At 48.0% G+C, this 19,014-nt stretch overlaps 1 protein-coding gene across 3 annotated transcripts in view; it reads right to left on the reverse strand.

Moving 5' to 3' along the window:
* Positions 1-273: 273 nt before the first annotated feature.
* Positions 274-19,014, reverse strand: part of SCN10A (sodium voltage-gated channel alpha subunit 10) — an 89,017-nt gene continuing 70,276 nt past the window's right edge. For all 3 annotated transcript variants that reach the window (XM_070360539.1, XM_070360537.1, XM_070360538.1), the window contains 8 exons: positions 18,447-18,620; positions 14,115-14,237; positions 12,653-12,937; positions 11,873-11,926; positions 10,887-11,024; positions 10,528-10,632; positions 5,194-5,464; positions 274-1,966 (listed from right to left, as the gene is read on the reverse strand). In XM_070360539.1, the coding sequence (XP_070216640.1) occupies positions 708-1,966; positions 5,194-5,464; positions 10,528-10,632; positions 10,887-11,024; positions 11,873-11,926; positions 12,653-12,937; positions 14,115-14,237; positions 18,447-18,620 (2,409 nt within the window). In that variant the 3' untranslated portion in view covers positions 274-707. The remainder of the gene's footprint in view (positions 1,967-5,193; positions 5,465-10,527; positions 10,633-10,886; positions 11,025-11,872; positions 11,927-12,652; positions 12,938-14,114; positions 14,238-18,446; positions 18,621-19,014) is intronic.

Here is a 19,014-nt window from a genome sequence, read left to right on the forward strand (position 1 = left end):
TGGGGAAGGAGGCTCAGAAGTGAGAGAGTTTGGCCCAGGTCAGCCAGGCGAGCAGTGGAAGAATTGGCCAGGACGAGGACAAGCTCCCAGGACAGTGCTCCTTCCTGTCTGCCCAGCTTTAGCTGCAAACTGCAGGATATCAGGAAACTTGAAAGTGAATGAGACACGATTTATGGCACATCAGTGTCACATAATTTTTTTAAAATGATGCTTTGAGTTACAACATTGGTTTTGACATATCTTTAAAAATATTAATTTTAATGGATAGCTCAGAGGCCTTTCATGACATAGACCACAGGTATTATCTTAGGCCAGAGTAGTTGTCTGGCAGCTGTCAACATGCAGTCATGCAAAATCTTAAATAACACTGCCAATCTCTATGTGCTGTTTTACAGAGGACAACCCTGGCCCTTTAGCAACATCCTTGCCATATATCTTTGAAAGTTCTGGTCCTGAGATGTTTGTCTTGGTAAAGATAAGCTCTAGTCACCATCGAAATAAAAGGACCAGGGACATTTTCTGGAAAGTAAGGGAACCCACCATCTGATACTGAAATTGAAAAAGGAAGTCACTGTGGAGATGCCCTTGGCTTCTGACTCCTGTTGCTGTGTGAGGGTTTCTCCAAAGGTGGGTACCAACTGCATTCCCTGCCCAGTTGTGACACTGTGACTAGTGGCATGCATTGGTGAGTCGGTGGTGGTAAGGTGTCACAGAGCAGCGGGCACATCAGAACTGGACATGCCCACGCTGGAGGGTCCACATGAGGGCCCAGCGGCTTCTCTACTGACAGCCTCCCCTTCATTTTGCATTGAGCTGGGTGTGCTCAAGTTGACTTGACCACTAAGGCCTCTAGTGACACTGTCGTAGGATGGTGGGAAAGATGTGGTGGAAGCAGTTTCAGATTTGTCTGGGAGCGCACAGTTCTCATTTGCTACGAGCGCAGCAAAGCCTTCCTCGGGGAGTGCTGCCTCCCCCTCAGCCCTGGGCGCCCCCGCAGGGCTGGCGGCCGTCCTGGGGCGGTGCTGCATGTAGCTCCGATAGGCCTTTTGGATGACAGTGGCCGAGATGTCTTCTTGCTTCCATCGGAGGGTGGTTGCTATTGGTTCATAGGATGCTTTTGAAAGATTAGTTGCCATAAATTTCTCCTCCATATTTGCCTTCAGGGAATCCAACTCCCCCGATTCTCCCAGGACTTTCTTGGTGAAGGCAAACAGGATGTCCAAACAGTGGATCTTATCTCCAGGGACCAAGGGCAGGTCCATCTGGATTAATACACTCCGATTGGGTTTGGGGATTCTCAGGGGGCCAGACAGGGCGTCTGCAAAGTCTGAGAGGGCAGAGAAGGTGATGAACTGGGTGGCCTCCGGGTCAAATTTCTCCCACGTCTCATAGAACATGTCGAAGTCGTCCTCACTCAGGGGCTCCGTGCTCTCCTCCGTGGCCGCATTGAAGTTCTCCAGAATCACTGCGATGTACATGTTGACCACGATGAGGAAGGAGATGATGATGTAGGTGGTGAAGAAGATGATGCCCACGACAGGGCTCCCGCAGTCCCCTCTGGTGCTGTTGTTGATGGTCAAGTTGGGGTCGCAGTAGGGGGGCCCCGTGTTGAGGATGGGGCTGAGGAGCCCATCCCAGCCCGCCGACGTGGTGATCTGGAAGAGGCACAGCATGCTGTTGGCAAAGGTCTGGAAGTTGAACATGTCGTCGATGCCAGCCTCCCACTTGACATAGGCGAAGTTGGCCATGCCGAAGATGGAGTAGATGAACATGACGAGGAAGAGCAGCAGCCCGATGTTGAAGAGCGCGGGCAGGGACATCATGAGGGCGAAGAGCAGCGTGCGGATGCCCTTGGCCCCGCGGATCAGCCTGAGGATGCGGCCGATGCGGGCCAGGCGGATGACGCGGAAGAGCGTTGGGGAGAATAAACTTCCAAGTGATGAAACAATTGCAGAGAACACCAGGCCTTTAAAAGCAAGGGAAGATGGTCTGATTAGTACGTCCAACCATGAGCCCTGACAAAGTTGGCTGTGATCACACCCCCTCATCTCTGCCCCGTGTGGACTTTTATGCGAGCATCTCCATTCAAGCACTCTGGGCCCTCTGAGCTTGGCACTAAAGTACTTGGCCTAAAGTAGGGGCTCAGTAACTGTCCATTGCATAAATCTGTCTCCTTTGAGTCAGGCTCGCCCTTCCTACCGTGTTCTTATCTTTCCCTACATCCAGATACCTTGCTAGTCAACCTCCATGGTTCTGCTGTCATTTCAGCTGGATGTGACTGCGTCTGTGCCACATGCTGACAGTCCTTTGTCTGTGACACAGACCTAGCTCTCCCCTGAACATTCAGCCCTCAGGTCATGCCTGTTCTTCCACCCTGGTCCCATGCTCTGTGAGAGCCGGGACCCTCTATGATTCATATCCTTATCTCCTACTGCGAAGATTGACTCAGTTCCTGGCACATGGTCCTATGGATAATTGTACAGAGCCTGGAATAAATTATAAGGGGCCTGAGGAGTTGGGCAACTTGCTGACAGCTAAAGCAGAATGGCTTTGAATGGCCAGCTGTCTACATAATGGCTTTTATTTGTTTCTTTCGTTTCCAGCTGTGTTTGAACTCTGTGTTAGGGCCCAGAGATGAGTTTGTTTAGGGTCAGTTACAGCACCTCAGTCCAAACTATGAACTGGAATTTGCATGTCTCCTTGTGTGATATCCAACTCAAAGATTTGTCTTGAGGACCTGAAGAGGCCAGTTAAAAGACCACCAAAGTTTAGGCAAGGCCTTTAGGTCACACAGGATTCAAAACCTCTCAGGAGAAATGGTGAGGGGGTATGGTAGACGCTCGCTCTCCTTGCCAGGGTGCCCTTGATCCAATTCTCCTACTTGTCTTTTGTCATATGAATATGGATAGTCATGGTAGTATGTTGGAAGGAAGAAGGACATGGGAGGAAAACTGGGAAATAATTATAATTTTGTACTATGAAATCTTTATGAAAGCCCCTCTCTTAAAGTCCAGTTTAACTGGGGCATTTTCCCATAGTGTGAGGTACATTATGTGTTTTTATAATCTACTAAGATTCGGAGAAGGCGATGGCACCCCACTCCATTACCCTTGCCTGGAAACTTCCATGGACGGAGGAGCCTGGTAGGCTGCAGTCCATGGGGTCGCGAAGAGTCGGACACGACTGAGCGACTTCACTTTCACTTTTCACTTTCATGCATTGGAGAAGGAAATGGCAACCCACTCCAGTGTTCTTGCCTGGAGAATCCCAGGGACCGGGGAGCCTGGTGGGCTGCCGTCTATGGGGTCACACAGAGTCGGACACGACTGAAGCCACTTAGCAGCAGCAGCAGCAGCAGCAAGATTCTGCCAACCAACTAGTCTACCTCTACAAGGGAGAATGAGTCTTCATACTTGTAACAATTAGATACTCCAAACATGTCTTATCAGTGGGAAGGAAGAAAGGCAGAGAAGACAGAAGCATGGCTGAAGGGTTCTTGCACTTGTTTTCAAGCTGTCTTTTCTGCCAGTGGTGGTGTTGCTGTGTAGGTCAAAGGAACTAGTGGTTTAGGTGTCCCCAAGATAGAATGGAGTGCTTTGTGTATCTTTTATTGCTATGGTACTGATATGGGAAGTCACATAAGCAAGCTCCCTTCTCTAACATAAAATAAAAAATGGCTTTCAGAGTCTCTCACTTTGGAAGGAAAACAAACAAAGCAACCCTTCCACCCCCAGAAAACCCAGCAGCAATAGGAAAACAAAACAAAAAACAAAAATAAATTTCAACTCCCCAAACAAGCACAACCCAAGGCTGTGTTTCAGCACCAGGAGAGAGAGACTGATTAAGTGCTGCCAGGTTGTATTTAGAGGCTATTAGCTCTTGATGGTAAATCAATGGAAAATTAAATCTATAGCTATGCTTTGACATGAAAAGTAAGCAGGTCATGATATAACAGGTCAGGATATATTTATAATGCAAAGTAAAGCTGCTGTGCTGGGATTTGGCCTTTATAGGGCCGAATTTTGGCAAATCACGTGAAGGCCAGGGACAGTCTCTTGGTTGTTGGTAGGAGGCTGTTAGTTTGTTAAAAAGAACATTGCTGCTGCTGCTAAGTGGCTTCAGTCATGTCTGACTCTGTGCGACCCCATAGACGGAAGCCCACCAGGCTCCCCCGTCCCTGGGATTCTCCAGGCAAGAACACTGGAGTGGGTTGCCATTTCCTTCTCCAATGCATGAAAGTGAAAAGTGAAAGTGAAGTCGCTCAGTCGTGTCCGACCCTCAGCGACCCCATGGACTGCAGCCTTCTAGGCTCCTCTGTCCATGGGATTTTCCAGGCAAGAGTACTGGAGTGGAGTGCCATTGCCCCTGGTCTAAATTCAGGTCTACCTTTCACAAACTATATGACCTTGTATAACTTCCTTAATTCTGAAGCTCCATATTAAATGTATAAAATGACTATAGTAAACTCCTTCCCAGGGCTGCCATGGAGAGCCATGGATCCCAGCCCAGTTCTCAGAACTCAGCAAGCACTCAATTATATGGTGGCTGCATTACCCACTTGAGCCTCTGATTCCATTCATTTTCTCTGAACAACATCGACCCCCAAATACTGGGCCTGTCATTTAACACCACCCAGACTAGGTCATAAGAGCACTGACCTCTTGGCATTGGTCCCCTGACTTTTCTGTCACTCATATTCCCCGAGTGGATAGTTATACAGAGTTAATTCCAGACCCTTGACTTAAGAATCTCCTCTGAACAATCTCCTTCTAGTCTTTCTGCACTCTTCTGGCAACCACCTCCTTTTCCAGAAAGTATTTTATGACTCACCTCACACCACACCACCCACTCTCTGCTTTGAAGGCCATAAAGATAAGACCCACTGGAAACTCTGTCATCTTAGATTCCCTACTGCCCCCTGCCCCCCACGTTCTGACGATGGCGGTGCACACAGCACGTGCTGGAATACTCTTCATGGCAGCATGGAGAAAGCCAGTGGAACCTCTCCCTTTCATTGGGAGGTGCGGGGGCATTTTAAATCCGCTGCTTTTGCAAAGCAGCAAATACTGGACTCCTCTAATATACAACATAGGTTTTTAGAAGTTTGTTAGCTGTCCCTTTGGTTTTGAAAGACCGGTCAAAACGACCCCAAGCAGAGGCTGGGTGACCCAACCACATGCAATGTCCACTTACTCCCAATGGAGAGGACCACGACAACGAAGTCAAACACATTCCAGCCGTTGGTGAAGTAGTAATGTCTCAAGGCAAACATCTTCATGACACACTCTCCCGTGAAGACGGCCACAAAGAACTGGTTGATTTTGTTCAGGACTTTTGTCTTTTCTTCACTCTGCTCATCAGTCTCCACCATCATGGTGATCATGTTGAGGCAGATAAGGACCATGATAACGATGTCAAAAGTCTGCCTGGTCACGATGTCAAAGACAAAACCCTGGTACTTATTCTGAGAAAATAAGAGATGGGACATCAGGCCTTTGGGCAACATAAACCAGGCACCTGGAGAGGCAGTGTTCTTTACAGAAGGGTTTTTAAAGTCTGTCTCTTTAATCTCCCTCACACTCCACATCCTGACAGAAGCCAAGTCTTGATCTTCCAAAATCTCACTTGTGGTTGATTCTAACTCAGTGCCTCAGTTCAAGTCCTGGTTGCCATTCCTGGCACCATAAAATCACCAGGCACTTTGTCCCTGTCTATGCTCTTTCCTCCACTTACAGTGCCCTTCCAGTCCCTTCTCTTGCCCATCTAAATCCCCTTGAGTGATCTATCTCTCTTAATCCCCACTTCCCTCAGGGAGTCTTCAATTACACCATACCACATCACTTCATCCCTTCTTTGGGCTCCCCCAGCCTTTACAAGGAAATCAAATATTCCTGAATATTCATTGGAAGGATGGATGCTGAAGCTGAAACTCCAATACTTTGGCCACCTGATCCGAAGAACTGATTCATTAGAAAAGACCCTGATGCTGGGCAAGATTGAAGGCAGGAGGAGAAGGGGATGACAGAGGATGAGATGTTTGAATGGCATCACCAATTCAATGGACATGAGTTTGAGCAAGCTCCGGGAGTTGGTGATGGACAATCCATGGGGTCACAAAGAGTCAGACACAACTGAGCAACTGAACTGAACTGAACTGAACAGCCTTTACAGTCAGTCTAGAGTTCTAGTGTTTCCTGTATACCTCTCTTTTCTACTAGAAAATGAGCTCTTTGAGGAGGGGTCATGTCTTATTTAATTTTGTGTTCCTGCAGTGCCCTGCATAGAGCAAGAGTTCAAGAACTTCTTGAAAAATTATTTGAGAGTCAAGTCGAGTAGTGCACACGCATATAAAGTCAAGTGCAGTGGTACAACTGATTCTTATAAATGCTATTTTTATTCCTGGATAGATGTCTAAGCAGGGCACAGAGTCAGGTCTTAGTTATTTGCTTTCTTAGAGGAAGGCAGAGTGGCCTGGACAACCAAGATATCATTTTGGATAGGGGCTGTTTTTATGGCATTAAAAAATTTTTTTTCCTTGTGTGGCCCTCTAGTCTTTCCTGTGCTGTTAACATCTTACTGTTCTGTGAGTTCTTGATTCCAACTTTACTCTCCTCCCTCACCTCGTCTTTGACACTTCTGAGCTCTCTGGAACTCACCTGCCTTGATCGGCAAACTTCTCCTCTTACTCACCAGCTGCTTATTCTCCCCACTCCATAGACCCCAGGGCTGGGGACAGAGATGAAGTCCCTCTAATTCCTCATGGTCACTCCCAGACCTTTGCTCCTCCTGTGTCTCATAAAACCTCTCCTCCTCTGACACCTGCATCATCAACTTAGCCCACCTTCACCCCCTCTTCTTTGCTACCACTTACCTACATCCTGGTCCCTCTGCTTTATTACTGATGAGTGAGACTCTTGGCCACACTTGACCACTCTTGGCTATTTGCTCTCAGATCCTTAGCTAAATCTCTAATGATCTAGCTTTTCCTTAGAGAAAAATCTTAAACCTCATGTCTCTCTCCAGCTACCAGACTACTTCTCTCCCCACTTTCACAGTTAAATTTCTTGAAAGAGTTATGTGTAGTCATTGTTTCCCATGCACTCCTCAGCCTCCTCCAACATAGCTTTTGTCCCCATCCTGTCGCTAAAATGTCTCTTGTTAAGATCTCATAACCTCCATGATGCAAAATCCCAAAACACTTGTTTGACATCATTTAGCACATCCTCCACCTTGAAATGCTCCTTACTTGGTTCCTAGCAGGCCTTACTTCCCCGATTCTTTTCTTGCCTTTCTGGCTGCTCTTTTTTGAGTCTTCTTTACTCAACCTTGAGATGTTAGAGTTCCTCCAGGCTCAGTCTTAGGTACCCTTTGCTCTTCACCCCATTCTTTCTTTCCTGGCAATTTCTCCAGCCTGTGAACTAATATGTGTGTGATTTTGCTAATTGTTTTCCTGCGTCACTGGACTGCCATCTCTGTGAGGGCAGGAACATCTCACTGCTCTATCCCCAGTGTCTGCATAGTATCTAGCATGCACTAGATGATCAATAGATAGCTGAATGAATGGACAACTGAATTACACTTCAAATAGAATTATAAAGTCACTCCACTAGGTTGCTTACATTTACTTCTGTACAAGAAGGACTTCCTGAGTGCATAGTATGTGCAGAGCTCTGCATGAGTGGCTGTGAGGGAGAAAGGAACCTGTTATGAGTCTCGCTAGGGAGCTCCCAGGAGCTGCGAAGCAGGCAGAGGGGAGAAGGGCCGTGATAGAGGCTGGTTCCTGCTTTCTGCTTCACAGTGGGGATGGGATGCTACCCTGCAGGGTTTGAGCAAAGAATCAGACCCAGGCGGGCCTGGCTCCAGGCATAGCTGCTGGCTCATGTCTTTTCTGGGATGCTGAGCACTGGTAGTTTTTATTTCATCACTGAAAATGGTGAAAAAAATACAGGCCCATTCATGACTTCTAATGAGACAGAGCAGGCAACACTGCTAAGTCTGGACATCATGTTTGTCCTCGATACTCAGCTGCTGGGGAATGATGCAGCTTTCTAGCTGCTCTTGGCTTAGCTTGTGGGCAGAGATCACCTCTTTGCAACCCTCGGTGCTCTCAGAGATGATGAAGTGGGTGACTGATGATGTGATATTCTGGAGCCTATTATTTTCTTATAAAGTGGAGTATATGAAACCTACTTTTAGTGATTTCTATAGTAGGGAATGTTGCAGAATAAAATTTACCAGTTTTGTGGAAGGTTTTGTCTTTGCTATAATGAAGCAAAAGATTTAGAACTTGGGCTTCACCTGAGGCAAGGAGTATTATGTACATGCATGTGTTGGAGGTCTGTATGTCATCCGAGGTTGGCCCTGCTATGAACTGGCACACGTGCACCTGTGGAGCAGAGTCCTATACCAATGCTCACCTTACTTGACCAGCTCCACCTGTTGGGACCCCTTAGGGAAGAAGGTGGCCATTCCAGTGCTAGTAATCTGATGAGGAGGAGACCAGACCTGGGAAGATGAGTCTTAGATGGGAGCAGGCATTTCTCTTTGGGCTTGGGCTTCTTTCTTGGCTCTGGACATTGTGGAGGGCAGATGATCAGCTTTGTCCCAGTGGATAGTGGGTGCCAAGATGTCGCCTGCCATATGGATGCCAGCCAGGAGCTAGGATGGGCCAAGGCTTGTGGGTCCTGGAGACCAGCCAGATGCAATTGCTGCTCGGGTCCTGCTCTGCCAGTTTCCCTTTTGGCATCCCTAAGCCTCAAAGTCTTGTTTAAATGTTCCAACCCTGCCTCAGCTATGCTGAACGGAACAAAGGAAAGAATGTTGGCCATGCCTGGACCAGAATATTAAGGAGAGAGTCACATTCCTCCACTAGAGCTATTAGTGCTGATAGTTAATGATACACCCCCATCCCATCCAAAGGAATGACTAATGTCAGGAACTCAGCTGGGCTATGAGGCCTTACTTTTCTCACCCACATGGAAGGCCTCCTCCAGTGCCCACCTTGGAGGACCTTGGGGATGGTGCACACAATTAGGAAACATGACGATTTTGTTGTAGGTCTTCCTACTCAACCACTGACTTCCACCCCTATTGCACTGTCTGGAATTTCAACACTAGAGTCCTACCTTTGTATTCAGACAGCACCCTCTCCATGGTCCCTTTTGGAAATAGAACCCACTCTGTCCCAAGGAAATTGTCCTCCTTGAGAGGAGAAAGCTGTGATTGGCATGTGGGATTGACTGATGAGAGGGGAGAAGCTGAGATGTTATAGAGAGATGAAGCAAGTATGTAGGGAGAGGTACCCCAAGCAGTCATGATTTTGCCAAGGGTTGCCTCTAGCAGAGAACACCTTGCTGTCTGTTCAAACATGGATTCAAAACCAGTTCAGCCATCAGTATAGACTAGCAAAGACTCAGCTGCTTGCTTCTCAGTAGGTCTTAGGAGCCTTCGCCCATAACCCCTACTTGAGTATGATTGGCTGGGCTCAGCCTTTCATCTACATCTTCTAAGTTTGAACTTGTTCATTGGACATTGGAGGGATACTCGCTGAACCTTAGGGACTCACTTCAGGCTAATTCAACCCCAGTTATCTTGATCTTACACTGGATTTGGAAGGAAACCTCTGCCCCTACAGAGATCTGAACGTCCTCTCACTCCCCACTGTAACACCTCTTATCAGAACTGAGAGTAGTGATACATTTGTGATCACAGTTTCCAAGTAAAGTGTGTGACAGGTCACAGCATTTTCCCCTCCTGTAAATGTTTTTAAGACTTTGTGCTCATGAAGTTTTTAGTAACTTATGCAAACCCCATGCCTTGATTTAGAAATCCTAATCCCTTGACCAACAGAATGTTTGTTTCCCTGATTCATTTAGGAAAAGGCCTGTACCTTTGCTGAAGGTCCTTAGGCTTTGCCCTTGTGTGAGGAAGGGCTAATGGGCTTGAGCCATGGCTTTTAGTGAACAAAAGAATCAAAGAGGGGTATGGCGCTAAGCTTTGGTCAGTCTTTAAACACTAAAGTGGGATAATTTTTGGTTCCTATTGTGTCACCTGACCATGAGCATGACTGGGCCCAGGATCCCAGCTGGGCTGGGTTTGGCCATTTTCTCTCTGTCTACCTGTAAGCATAGGGTGGAATGTGGTGGTGAGCCTGGAGATACATTGCAACCTACATCATGACTCATAATCACAAATGTTTAATCTCAGGTCTCGAACCATCCTTAATATCATTTAGCCTAATCTGTTTCTGATCTGGTGCTGGAACCCTAACCCTGTTGGGCAATTCACTACTTCCCTACACGGATCTATTTGGAACATCTACAGGAGTATGTTCACTCCAGAAGACCAGAGTTGCTTCTTGCAGACCTTTTTTCCTGGGGCCTGGAAACTCTCATTAGCTCATCCCCAAACTCAACTAGATGTCCTCCTCCACAGAGAATTCTGGTCAGACCCCTACCAGCACAGGCATGGGCTGTCAGGTTGGAGTGACATGCCCTGATAGAGGGGGTGGGGGGATTTGGGGCTCACCAGGGGCCGTGGGATGGGCTTCTGGGGCTTCTTGGAGCCCAGCTTCTTCATGGCATTGTAGTATTTCTTCTGCTCCTCTGTCATGAAGATGTCCTGGCCCCCTAAGTGCAGAGAGACAGGATAATACACACCACTGTTATTGCCCCAAGTGGCAGCCTTCAGCCCTTTCTGGGCCCGACTCCAGACAGGGATGAAGGCTGACATCAGTGGGCCAGGGGCAGTGTTGGTGCTAAAGGCCAAGACTGGGCTCCTGGTCAGGCATGGGGGCTGTGACTAGTGGTGCCTCAGTCCTGAGGCCAGGGGACAGATGGGAAGTCTAAGATGTGCCACTACCGCAGAAACACTCGAGCCCCACTTATCTTTTTTTTCTGTTGGTTGAAGTTGTCAATGATGACGCCAACAAAGAGATTGAGTGTGAAGAAGCCGCCAAAAATGATGAAGATGACAAAGTAAAAGTACATGTACACGTTGTCCTCCCACTTGGGCTGCAGGTTCACCTGTGAGCAGACAAGTGGTGGCATGGGAACAAGGGGGCGTCTTAGCTTGTGGTAACCCCAAAGAACCCTGAGCCCCAAGACAAGGACCTGGGTGCAGGGGGCTTATTGGGAGGTGATCCCAGGAAGCAGAAGTGAGGGCGGGGAGGGGAAGCAGCAACAGGATAAAGGCCGCGTCATCATCACAGGCAAGTGGCGCGCCATCCTCTAAGGACCGCAGAACACAGCTCAGAATCGTGCTTCGAAGGGACAAGGAGGCAAGGGCATGTGTCTACAGACTCCCACAGCTGACGTGTGAGGGTCACCCCTGTGGACTTGCGGTCCTCTGCGCTTGCAGGAGGAGCTGCTGAGCAAACTCTGAGGCACTGAAGAAAATCAAATCTCAGATAAAACCAGCAACAGAGCATGAGGGCGAACTCAGAGGGGGCCGAGGGGACATGGGACGGACTGTCAGTAGTGTCTTTTGCCCCAGCAGGAAAGGGTCTTTCCCCAACAGCACCCATCTCCGCCTATCAGCTGCCATGATGGTGTCTGAAGTTCCATTGTTCTAGCTACACTGCCCTTGGCCCCACCCCTGCCCAGGGAGTACCCTCACACACAGTCTTTTAGAGGTTCTCTGATCATTTCCTCAATGGTGAACAGAGGAAGAACTTGAGAAGCCTAGAAGACTAGGTCGGTTTAAACATCCAACAGAGGGCCTGCTGGCCGCTGTTCCGGGTTGTGGGATGGTGTCAGACTGCTGGGTGATCGCCTCTCTCAGCACCAAGGCCGCTTTCAGTCCATTTCAAATAGACTAGTGTGGGTGGGATGCACAGAGGGAGAGGCAGGAGGGGCTGCAGGCTGAGACTCACATCCCGGGAATCGACAGCCGCATACATGATGTCCATCCAGCCTTTAAAGGTTGCCTGGAAACAAGGAGCAGAGGCCACTCAGTGTCCGCCCAGTCATCTCCATCGGCCTCTATTTTGAGTCACTTATTTGTCTGTTTTTCTTATAGAGCATTCCCCGCCCGCCACTCCCTGGAGCCAGTTCTGACACGTCTCTGATTTCAGAGCCTAGCATGCCATAGCTACTTAGGGACTAGTTGTGGAACAAATCTGTGAACAAATGGTGGCGTGCAGAAAGTTGTGGGTAACTGCGTGACAAACATAAGTAATCGCAGCAGCACTGAATGACAAGTGGATGAAGGCAAGGGATGAATGAATGAATGAATGGAAGTGTGAATGTTAATGACATTCACAAGCCAACATTACTTGTCATTACAACAGACCTGGAACATAGTTCGTTACCCTCTAGGAGATGATTTGCAGTAGAAGACTGTTTAGGCTATGTGACTAAATCAGGTCTATTTTGTGAAAGTAGTGAATTCTAAATTATCACCCAATACAGTCCCATGGCAAGCCCATCCCTTTATTCTGTTAGCCCACATTGGTCCAATTGCACCACTATGAGGTCGCACTCACTGATAAGCTCCTCTAGCCTCACAGTGTCCTCTGTAGGAATAGGGAATAATCTCAGTTCACATTGAGTGCTATCCCTTGCAGTCTCCACATAGCATCTTCTGGGAGACCCCAGACTGTCCACATTACTGAGCAGCCAAAGGAAGAGACAAGGTTGATCTCAGGACTCACCACCTGCAGAAGCGCGAGGTAGCCCATTGCAACATTATCAAAGTTGACCTTCACATTGACCCAAAATAAGCTTCCAGTGTGGTTTTGACGTTCACAGTCAGACATGTTATTCACAGTAGACCACGGCACAAGAAGAAAGCCTTCATTGGTCTTGTTGATGCATTTCTGAAACTTCCCTGCGAAGAAGTTCACGCCCATGATGCTGAAGATGAGCCAGAAGATGAGGCAGACGAGTAGGACATTCATGATGGATGGGATGGCACCCACTAGGGCATCTACCACCACCTGGGGAGAAAGGCAAAAAGACCTGGAGCCCCACCAATGTTCCACTTTTCTTGCTAAATTCCAATTCTTTCTACATTTATTCAGGTTGCGTCACAAGCCAGTGGCCTTTGGAAGGAAGAGAAGTGGGTTAATCAGAGCCAAAATTCAGACTCAGAAGACAGAGGCACTGGGCAGCTGAAGATGGGTTTATACCTTCTCTCTCAAGGTCATTCAGAGCAGGGCCCACTGTCTTTCCTCAAAATTGAGGACACGTTTATAAGTGCATACATGCTCAGTTGGCGGTGCAAGTGTGTTTTGTACTTGCACACACAGACTTCCAGAACTTTATTTTATAAAGTATATTTTTATAAAATATGTAGTGTACTTTGGTCAATAATCAGTGAGAACCCAAATTCATATTCACAAACTTGCTGATTTGTAAATCAGCAACCTGGAGATAAGATAAATATCAAAATATTTCAATCATAAGTTCCCAGTGTTTGAAAAGATACAAGTTAATTTTAAAAGCCCACACTTGTTTTGAAAGTACTGTGTATTTTTTGAGGCAATGGTGGAGGAAGAAAGAAACCTTGCTTTCTGTACCAGGAGACTTTCATGGTTATGAGGAAGGGGGGTGGAAATGTGCAGTCCCTTGTCCCCCTGTGAGACAAGGGCCAGGCTTGTGAGCATTCCCTTCTGAGGAAGACAGGGAGGGCAAGGTGGAGGCTGAAGCCATGGATGAGGAGAGGGATGGATCAAAGGAGAGAATCCAGAGGACAAATGATTGGGCTGGGTTGGAGAAACGATCCCTGCGGGTGGGTGGTGGCCAAGCTGCTGTCTGTCACTGCATTTAAAAGGAATGTCAGAGGCAAGGCTTATTTGTCATGGAAAGATGAAGAGCTTGGGATGTTGTGAAGATTTTTACAATAAGGACAAAAGGCGTGAAGCAGGGTCACCTCACTGAGAGCAAGAGAGAGTGAGGTCTGGGTCCTGTTGGATGTGAGAAGCGAAGAGTGCTTACAGAGGGACTTGAAGGAGAACCAGGAGAGTTGGGACACTGCAGGACCACCAGTGTGACAGCAGAAAGTGGAGCTCTTTGGGGGCAGGGCCCAGCGCTCAGGGTCAGTGGTACACAGAGCATGAAGGTGGCGTGGAAACCAAATGCTGCAGACCAGAGCAGTTAGGAGGTAAGTCTTACCCGCATGCCTTCAAATCGAGACAGAGCCCGCAGTGGCCGCAGGGCACGGAGGGTCCGAAGGGCTTTGATGGATGCCATATCAGAATACTGCAGGATCTTCGCTATGAGGCTTGTCAATGAGATCTGACAAGAGAGCAGGCAGAGAGCAAAAGCATCACCCTAAATTTCCTCAGTTGGCCCTGGTGGAAGAAGACAGGAAATCCCTCCCACTCCCTACTCTGTAGGAGCCATCATCCTGGCTTCCACCTTATTCTGAACTCTAATGAGAAGTAAAGCAAGAGTCCAATCTCTTCACTTTCATTAAAGCTTTCATTCAACATTAATCTGAACTACTGTTGAAGAAAATCTCAGTCTCTCACATTGCCACCCCCTGGTTGTAGGTAGTCAAGCTCCTGGTGGAGTAAATCAGCCTTCCCTTTCCCCTCTAGGGGCATTAGCCAGGTCCCAACAGCCTTTAACATTTGATTGACTTTCAGAGACTTGGATAGAGATGCTAGCCCTTCATGGGGGTGACGCTGAAAGTCCATCTTGAGGAATATAAAGTGATTCTCAATTGTATGTGCTCAGAAAAGAGGGAAGGAAAGAGTCCTGGGCTGGGTGAGATCTGTTTTTTAGTCGCTCGGTTGCGTCTGACCCCATGGACTGTAGCCTGACAGCTCCTCTGTCCATGGGATTTCCCAGGAAAGAATACTGGAGTGGGTTGCCATTTCCTTCTCCAGGGGATCCTCCTGACCTAGGGAATTTTCCTGTGTCTCCTGCATTGGCAGGCAGATTTTTCACCACTGAGCCACTGGAGAAGCTGGGTGGGGTCTAGTTCCCTTTCAACACTGATTTTTTTGCAACCTTCAGTCAGTGCCTTGCTAGTCCAGGTTTACAAAAGTTGTTACCCTTTGTAAAGTGAGGAGTCAGGCTAAGAGAACTCTGAGGCCCTCACAGCTCTGCAATTTTGCAGGAGGATGACCGGCATGGGGTCAGGAGACTCAGCCTTGACAGGCAGCTGAGGCACGGTGACTTGAGTTGTGAGTCCCTGCTGGTCAGTCGGTTTTGCAATTTTGCAGGAGGATGACCGGCATGGGGTCAGGAGATTCAGCCTTGACAGACAGCTGAGGCACGGTGACTTGAGTTGTGAGTCCCTGCTGGTCAGTAGGTTTTGCATTTTTGAAGTATTGGACCAAGGACTGCAAGTGACACAAACTGACATGGAAAAATGGTCATGCTTCCCAGGAACTTTGAAGGTTCCAGAGAGATACCTTATGCCTTGGCATGAGCTTGCCAGAGACTGTGACCCAGTCCTGGGAGACCCCAACGGCACCATGACTGGTGGGCTGAATTCAGGCTCAGCCTGTCTTGATAGCTGGGTGGGTGTGTCAGAAAAGAAAGGGTTTACACTTGGGTGCTAGAGCCCCAAATAATGCCTGTTCTCTGAACTGTAGCTTATTCCACTAGGACAAAAAAATGGAATGGGAAGGACCCCCTTCCTTCATCCAGGCAACTCTCCAGACGTCACCAGGTGGCACCCAGCTGCCTGGCTGACTGACAGCAGGAGGTCTGGGGCCAGTTCCATCCTGGACCCTGTTCAGTCTTTTGCTCAGTCCCCAGGAGGGCTGCAAAATCTGCAGTTGGGGCAATCAGTAGCTGGGGCCTCTCCATCAAAGCCCTCCTGCTCAAGTCCAACTCCATTCCTACAGCTCAGGCCACAAGCCTCCCGACTGATCTCTAGGCCCCATTGCTGCATCCATCCCATCCATTCTCCACTGCAAATTTGATTATGATCATGTTTCTCCCTTACTCCCAACCTTCCCTGATGCTTTATCATCTCAGGACAAGCTCCAGACTCCTTAGCCTATATTATATGGCCACAGCCTGCTTTGCCAGTCATATATCATCCATATACCCTACCCAAATCAAATCATTCCCTAAATGTACCTGTGTCTGTGCCTCTGCCCAGGGTCACCTTTTAATTAAATTGGCCACTCCACCCCTTTTTGTACCTTGTTACTCCCACTCATTTTAAGTTCTGTATCTAATGCCAACTTCTATATGAAGCCTTCCCAGCTACGCCCCACCCAGAGTGGATGCAGGTTTATGTCTCTACGTCCCTAAGACACTAATTGCTTCCAGCAGTGCTCACAGCATCCTCAATCATCATATGTTTATTTCTCTCTGTGTGTCCTATCTGCTGGAGGATTAAAGTATAAACTTCTGGAGATAGGGAATTTTTATTTCTCGGCTTCTATCTCTCCCAGAGCACTTCATAAGACAATCTTATATTCTGTAGTTATAAATAAGCATTTTGACAAATTGAAAGAAAGACAGAAGTATGTTGGGATGAGTGGATGGAAGAAAGGAAAGAAAGAAGGAAGATATATTGATAGAAAGTTGAAGGGTGATTGGATAGAAGAATGGATTAAATGATACAAGGATGGATATGATAGAATTGAAAGAGAGGATGGAAGAAAGAAGGCAAAGAAGAATTGACATAGTGGATAAATGGGGTGGATGGACTGGGGAAGGATGGCTGGCTGGATAAAATGACTGATGGATGAATGAAAAGACAGATGGAGAGAGGAATGGAAGAGATGAGAGGATGGATGGAGGGTTGACAGGATGGATGAGTGAAAGAAAAGGGGATGAATGGACAGATGGGTGGAAGAAAGGAAGGACAGGTGGATGAGGAAGATTAAAGGAAGAATAGAAAGATAGAAATGAATGAGTAGAAGGATACTTGGATGGAAGATGCTTGAATGAATGAATAGAAAGTTAGGTGACTGGACAGTTTGATAGAAAGAGAAATCAAAGGATAGAAAGAGAAGGGTTAAGAATCAATTGATGGATGGATAGAAAGTTAGGGTGAACAGAGGGACAGAAGGGACGAGAGGAAGAAGAATGAGGATGGATGGAGGGAGGGGGAGGACTGACAGAGGATAGATAGGAGGTGTAAACATGAATGGATGTCTGGAAGGAAGGGAGAAGGGAAGGGTGAACGGTCGGATAAATGGAAGAAGGGATGGGTTGTCAGAAGGAGAAATAGTAGGAAAGTGGGTGGATGAGTGGGTGACCGTTTCAGGTGATTAGGACTGAAATTAGTGAGACCTACTCAGGAGTGACTGCCCCTCACGAGGGTGGGTGGCTGGAATTAAACATTTCTCCTTCATCTATGAATAATTATTTGATAACCTACAAAATTATCACCTGTGACTCAGATTTCAGGCCTCACAGCTAATCCCTGTGATACAGTGGCCTGATGCTGCTAGTGCATTGGGATCAGGAAAGAAGAGAATTGGGTGCCCAGGCCTGCTGTGGGGGACCTGCCAACACAGGAGGCTGGACAGAATGTTCTGAACTGGACTCCATCCAGCTTCAGGAGGCAAGCACCAAATACAGACACATTTCCTAACACCTCTGATGTGCCGACCTTGGCACCGATGGCTGTGGGAGTGCGGGAAGCAGAGAAAGACTTAGCACGTGCCTCCCCTGCCTGCAGGGACCCTCAGACATGCAGCAGTGAACAAACAGCCCAGGCAGCCATCCTGAAAAGCCAAGACTGCAAGAGCCTGGACAGAGGGAGGACTGTATGGTCAAGAAGAGGAGGCACTCTCTCTGGGCTCTGGGGGCTAAAAGGACTATTAGGAGACTTTATTGAGTATGGTCTCCCCAGAGCTTTGAGAAATCTCAAGTTTAATGAGTGGGAGGCCCTTGGTAAATCCCCTAAGGCAGGGCCAGTGGCCACAAGTCCATCTGAACACACAAGCTCCAGGCATCACCTCTCCAGTGGGGCCTCTCTCACTCTTAGTGCCGCTGGGGAAATGCCACTGGTGCACGCTCGGTGGTTCTCTATCCTGTCCGCACATTGGACATGCCCAGAAACTTTTACAGGACACTGATGCCTGGACTCCATCTAGGGCCAGTAAGATATGAATCTCTGGGAAGAGGAGTGTTTGTTCACTGTATTCTTACGAGCTCCCCAAGTGATTCTAAAGCACAGCAAGGGCTGGAGATCACTGAGTCAGAGGGAGGGCAGGTTCTCTGTGCCAGGCAGTCTTTAGCATCCTGAGGTCCGGAAGCCCTGCCAGTGGACTCAAGGTCATGTCTATCTTGCTTTGAATGTAAAATACAGAGAGTAGAAAGTGGTCTTTCTGGATGGAGACCAAGGACCTAAAGACTCACTCGAAGGTCACTGTTGTGTTGGAATCATGTACTGTTTAGATCTTACCTGGATCACAGGGATGCAGGGCTATTCTCAGATCCCTTGCTAAACTTTCTTTGCACTAGCTACAGCCATCAGCCAGAGGAAAGGACCCCCAGCTCCACAAGTGCCCACTGTTCACTCACGTTCACGATCAGGAAGTCCAGCCAGCACCAGGCATTGGTGAAGTAACTCTTAAAGCCGTAGGCCACCCATTTGAGCAGCATCTCAAACACAAAGATGAACGTGAACACCCTGTCGGTGTACTCCAGCAAGGCCTTTACCATGGGCTTCTGGTCAAGGTAAACATCTTCAAAGACCTGGAAAGAAGGAAGCAAGTTGACAGGTGGCCGAGACCCACAGCAGTGGGGCCCGAGGAGAGGAAAGGATCTAGCCAGCCCTGGCCACAGCCCCTGGGGAGCTTTGGGAACCAGCTCACCTGCATCATTTTGTTTTCTCTGCTCTGGGGAGGTAGCGTGAGCTAGTGGAGGAGGCCCTGCGAGATGCAAACCAGGACTTCCCTGGAGCCAGCGGGGACACACAGTTCTGCTTATACTTTGCAGGGAAGCCAAACACAAGTGAGAAAGGAATCCTTCTCGAATTGGATTTTGGAAGTGAACCAAAGGGATTTTTTAACAGTGACTTGGTTTAAAAATAAAAGCAACAAAGGATGTTCATGAAAATGAAAGTAAGGTTCACCAATGAACTCTGGAA

Source organism: Bos mutus, chromosome 22, assembly GCF_027580195.1.
Source record: "Bos mutus isolate GX-2022 chromosome 22, NWIPB_WYAK_1.1, whole genome shotgun sequence".
Lineage (NCBI taxonomy): Eukaryota > Metazoa > Chordata > Mammalia > Artiodactyla > Bovidae > Bos > Bos mutus.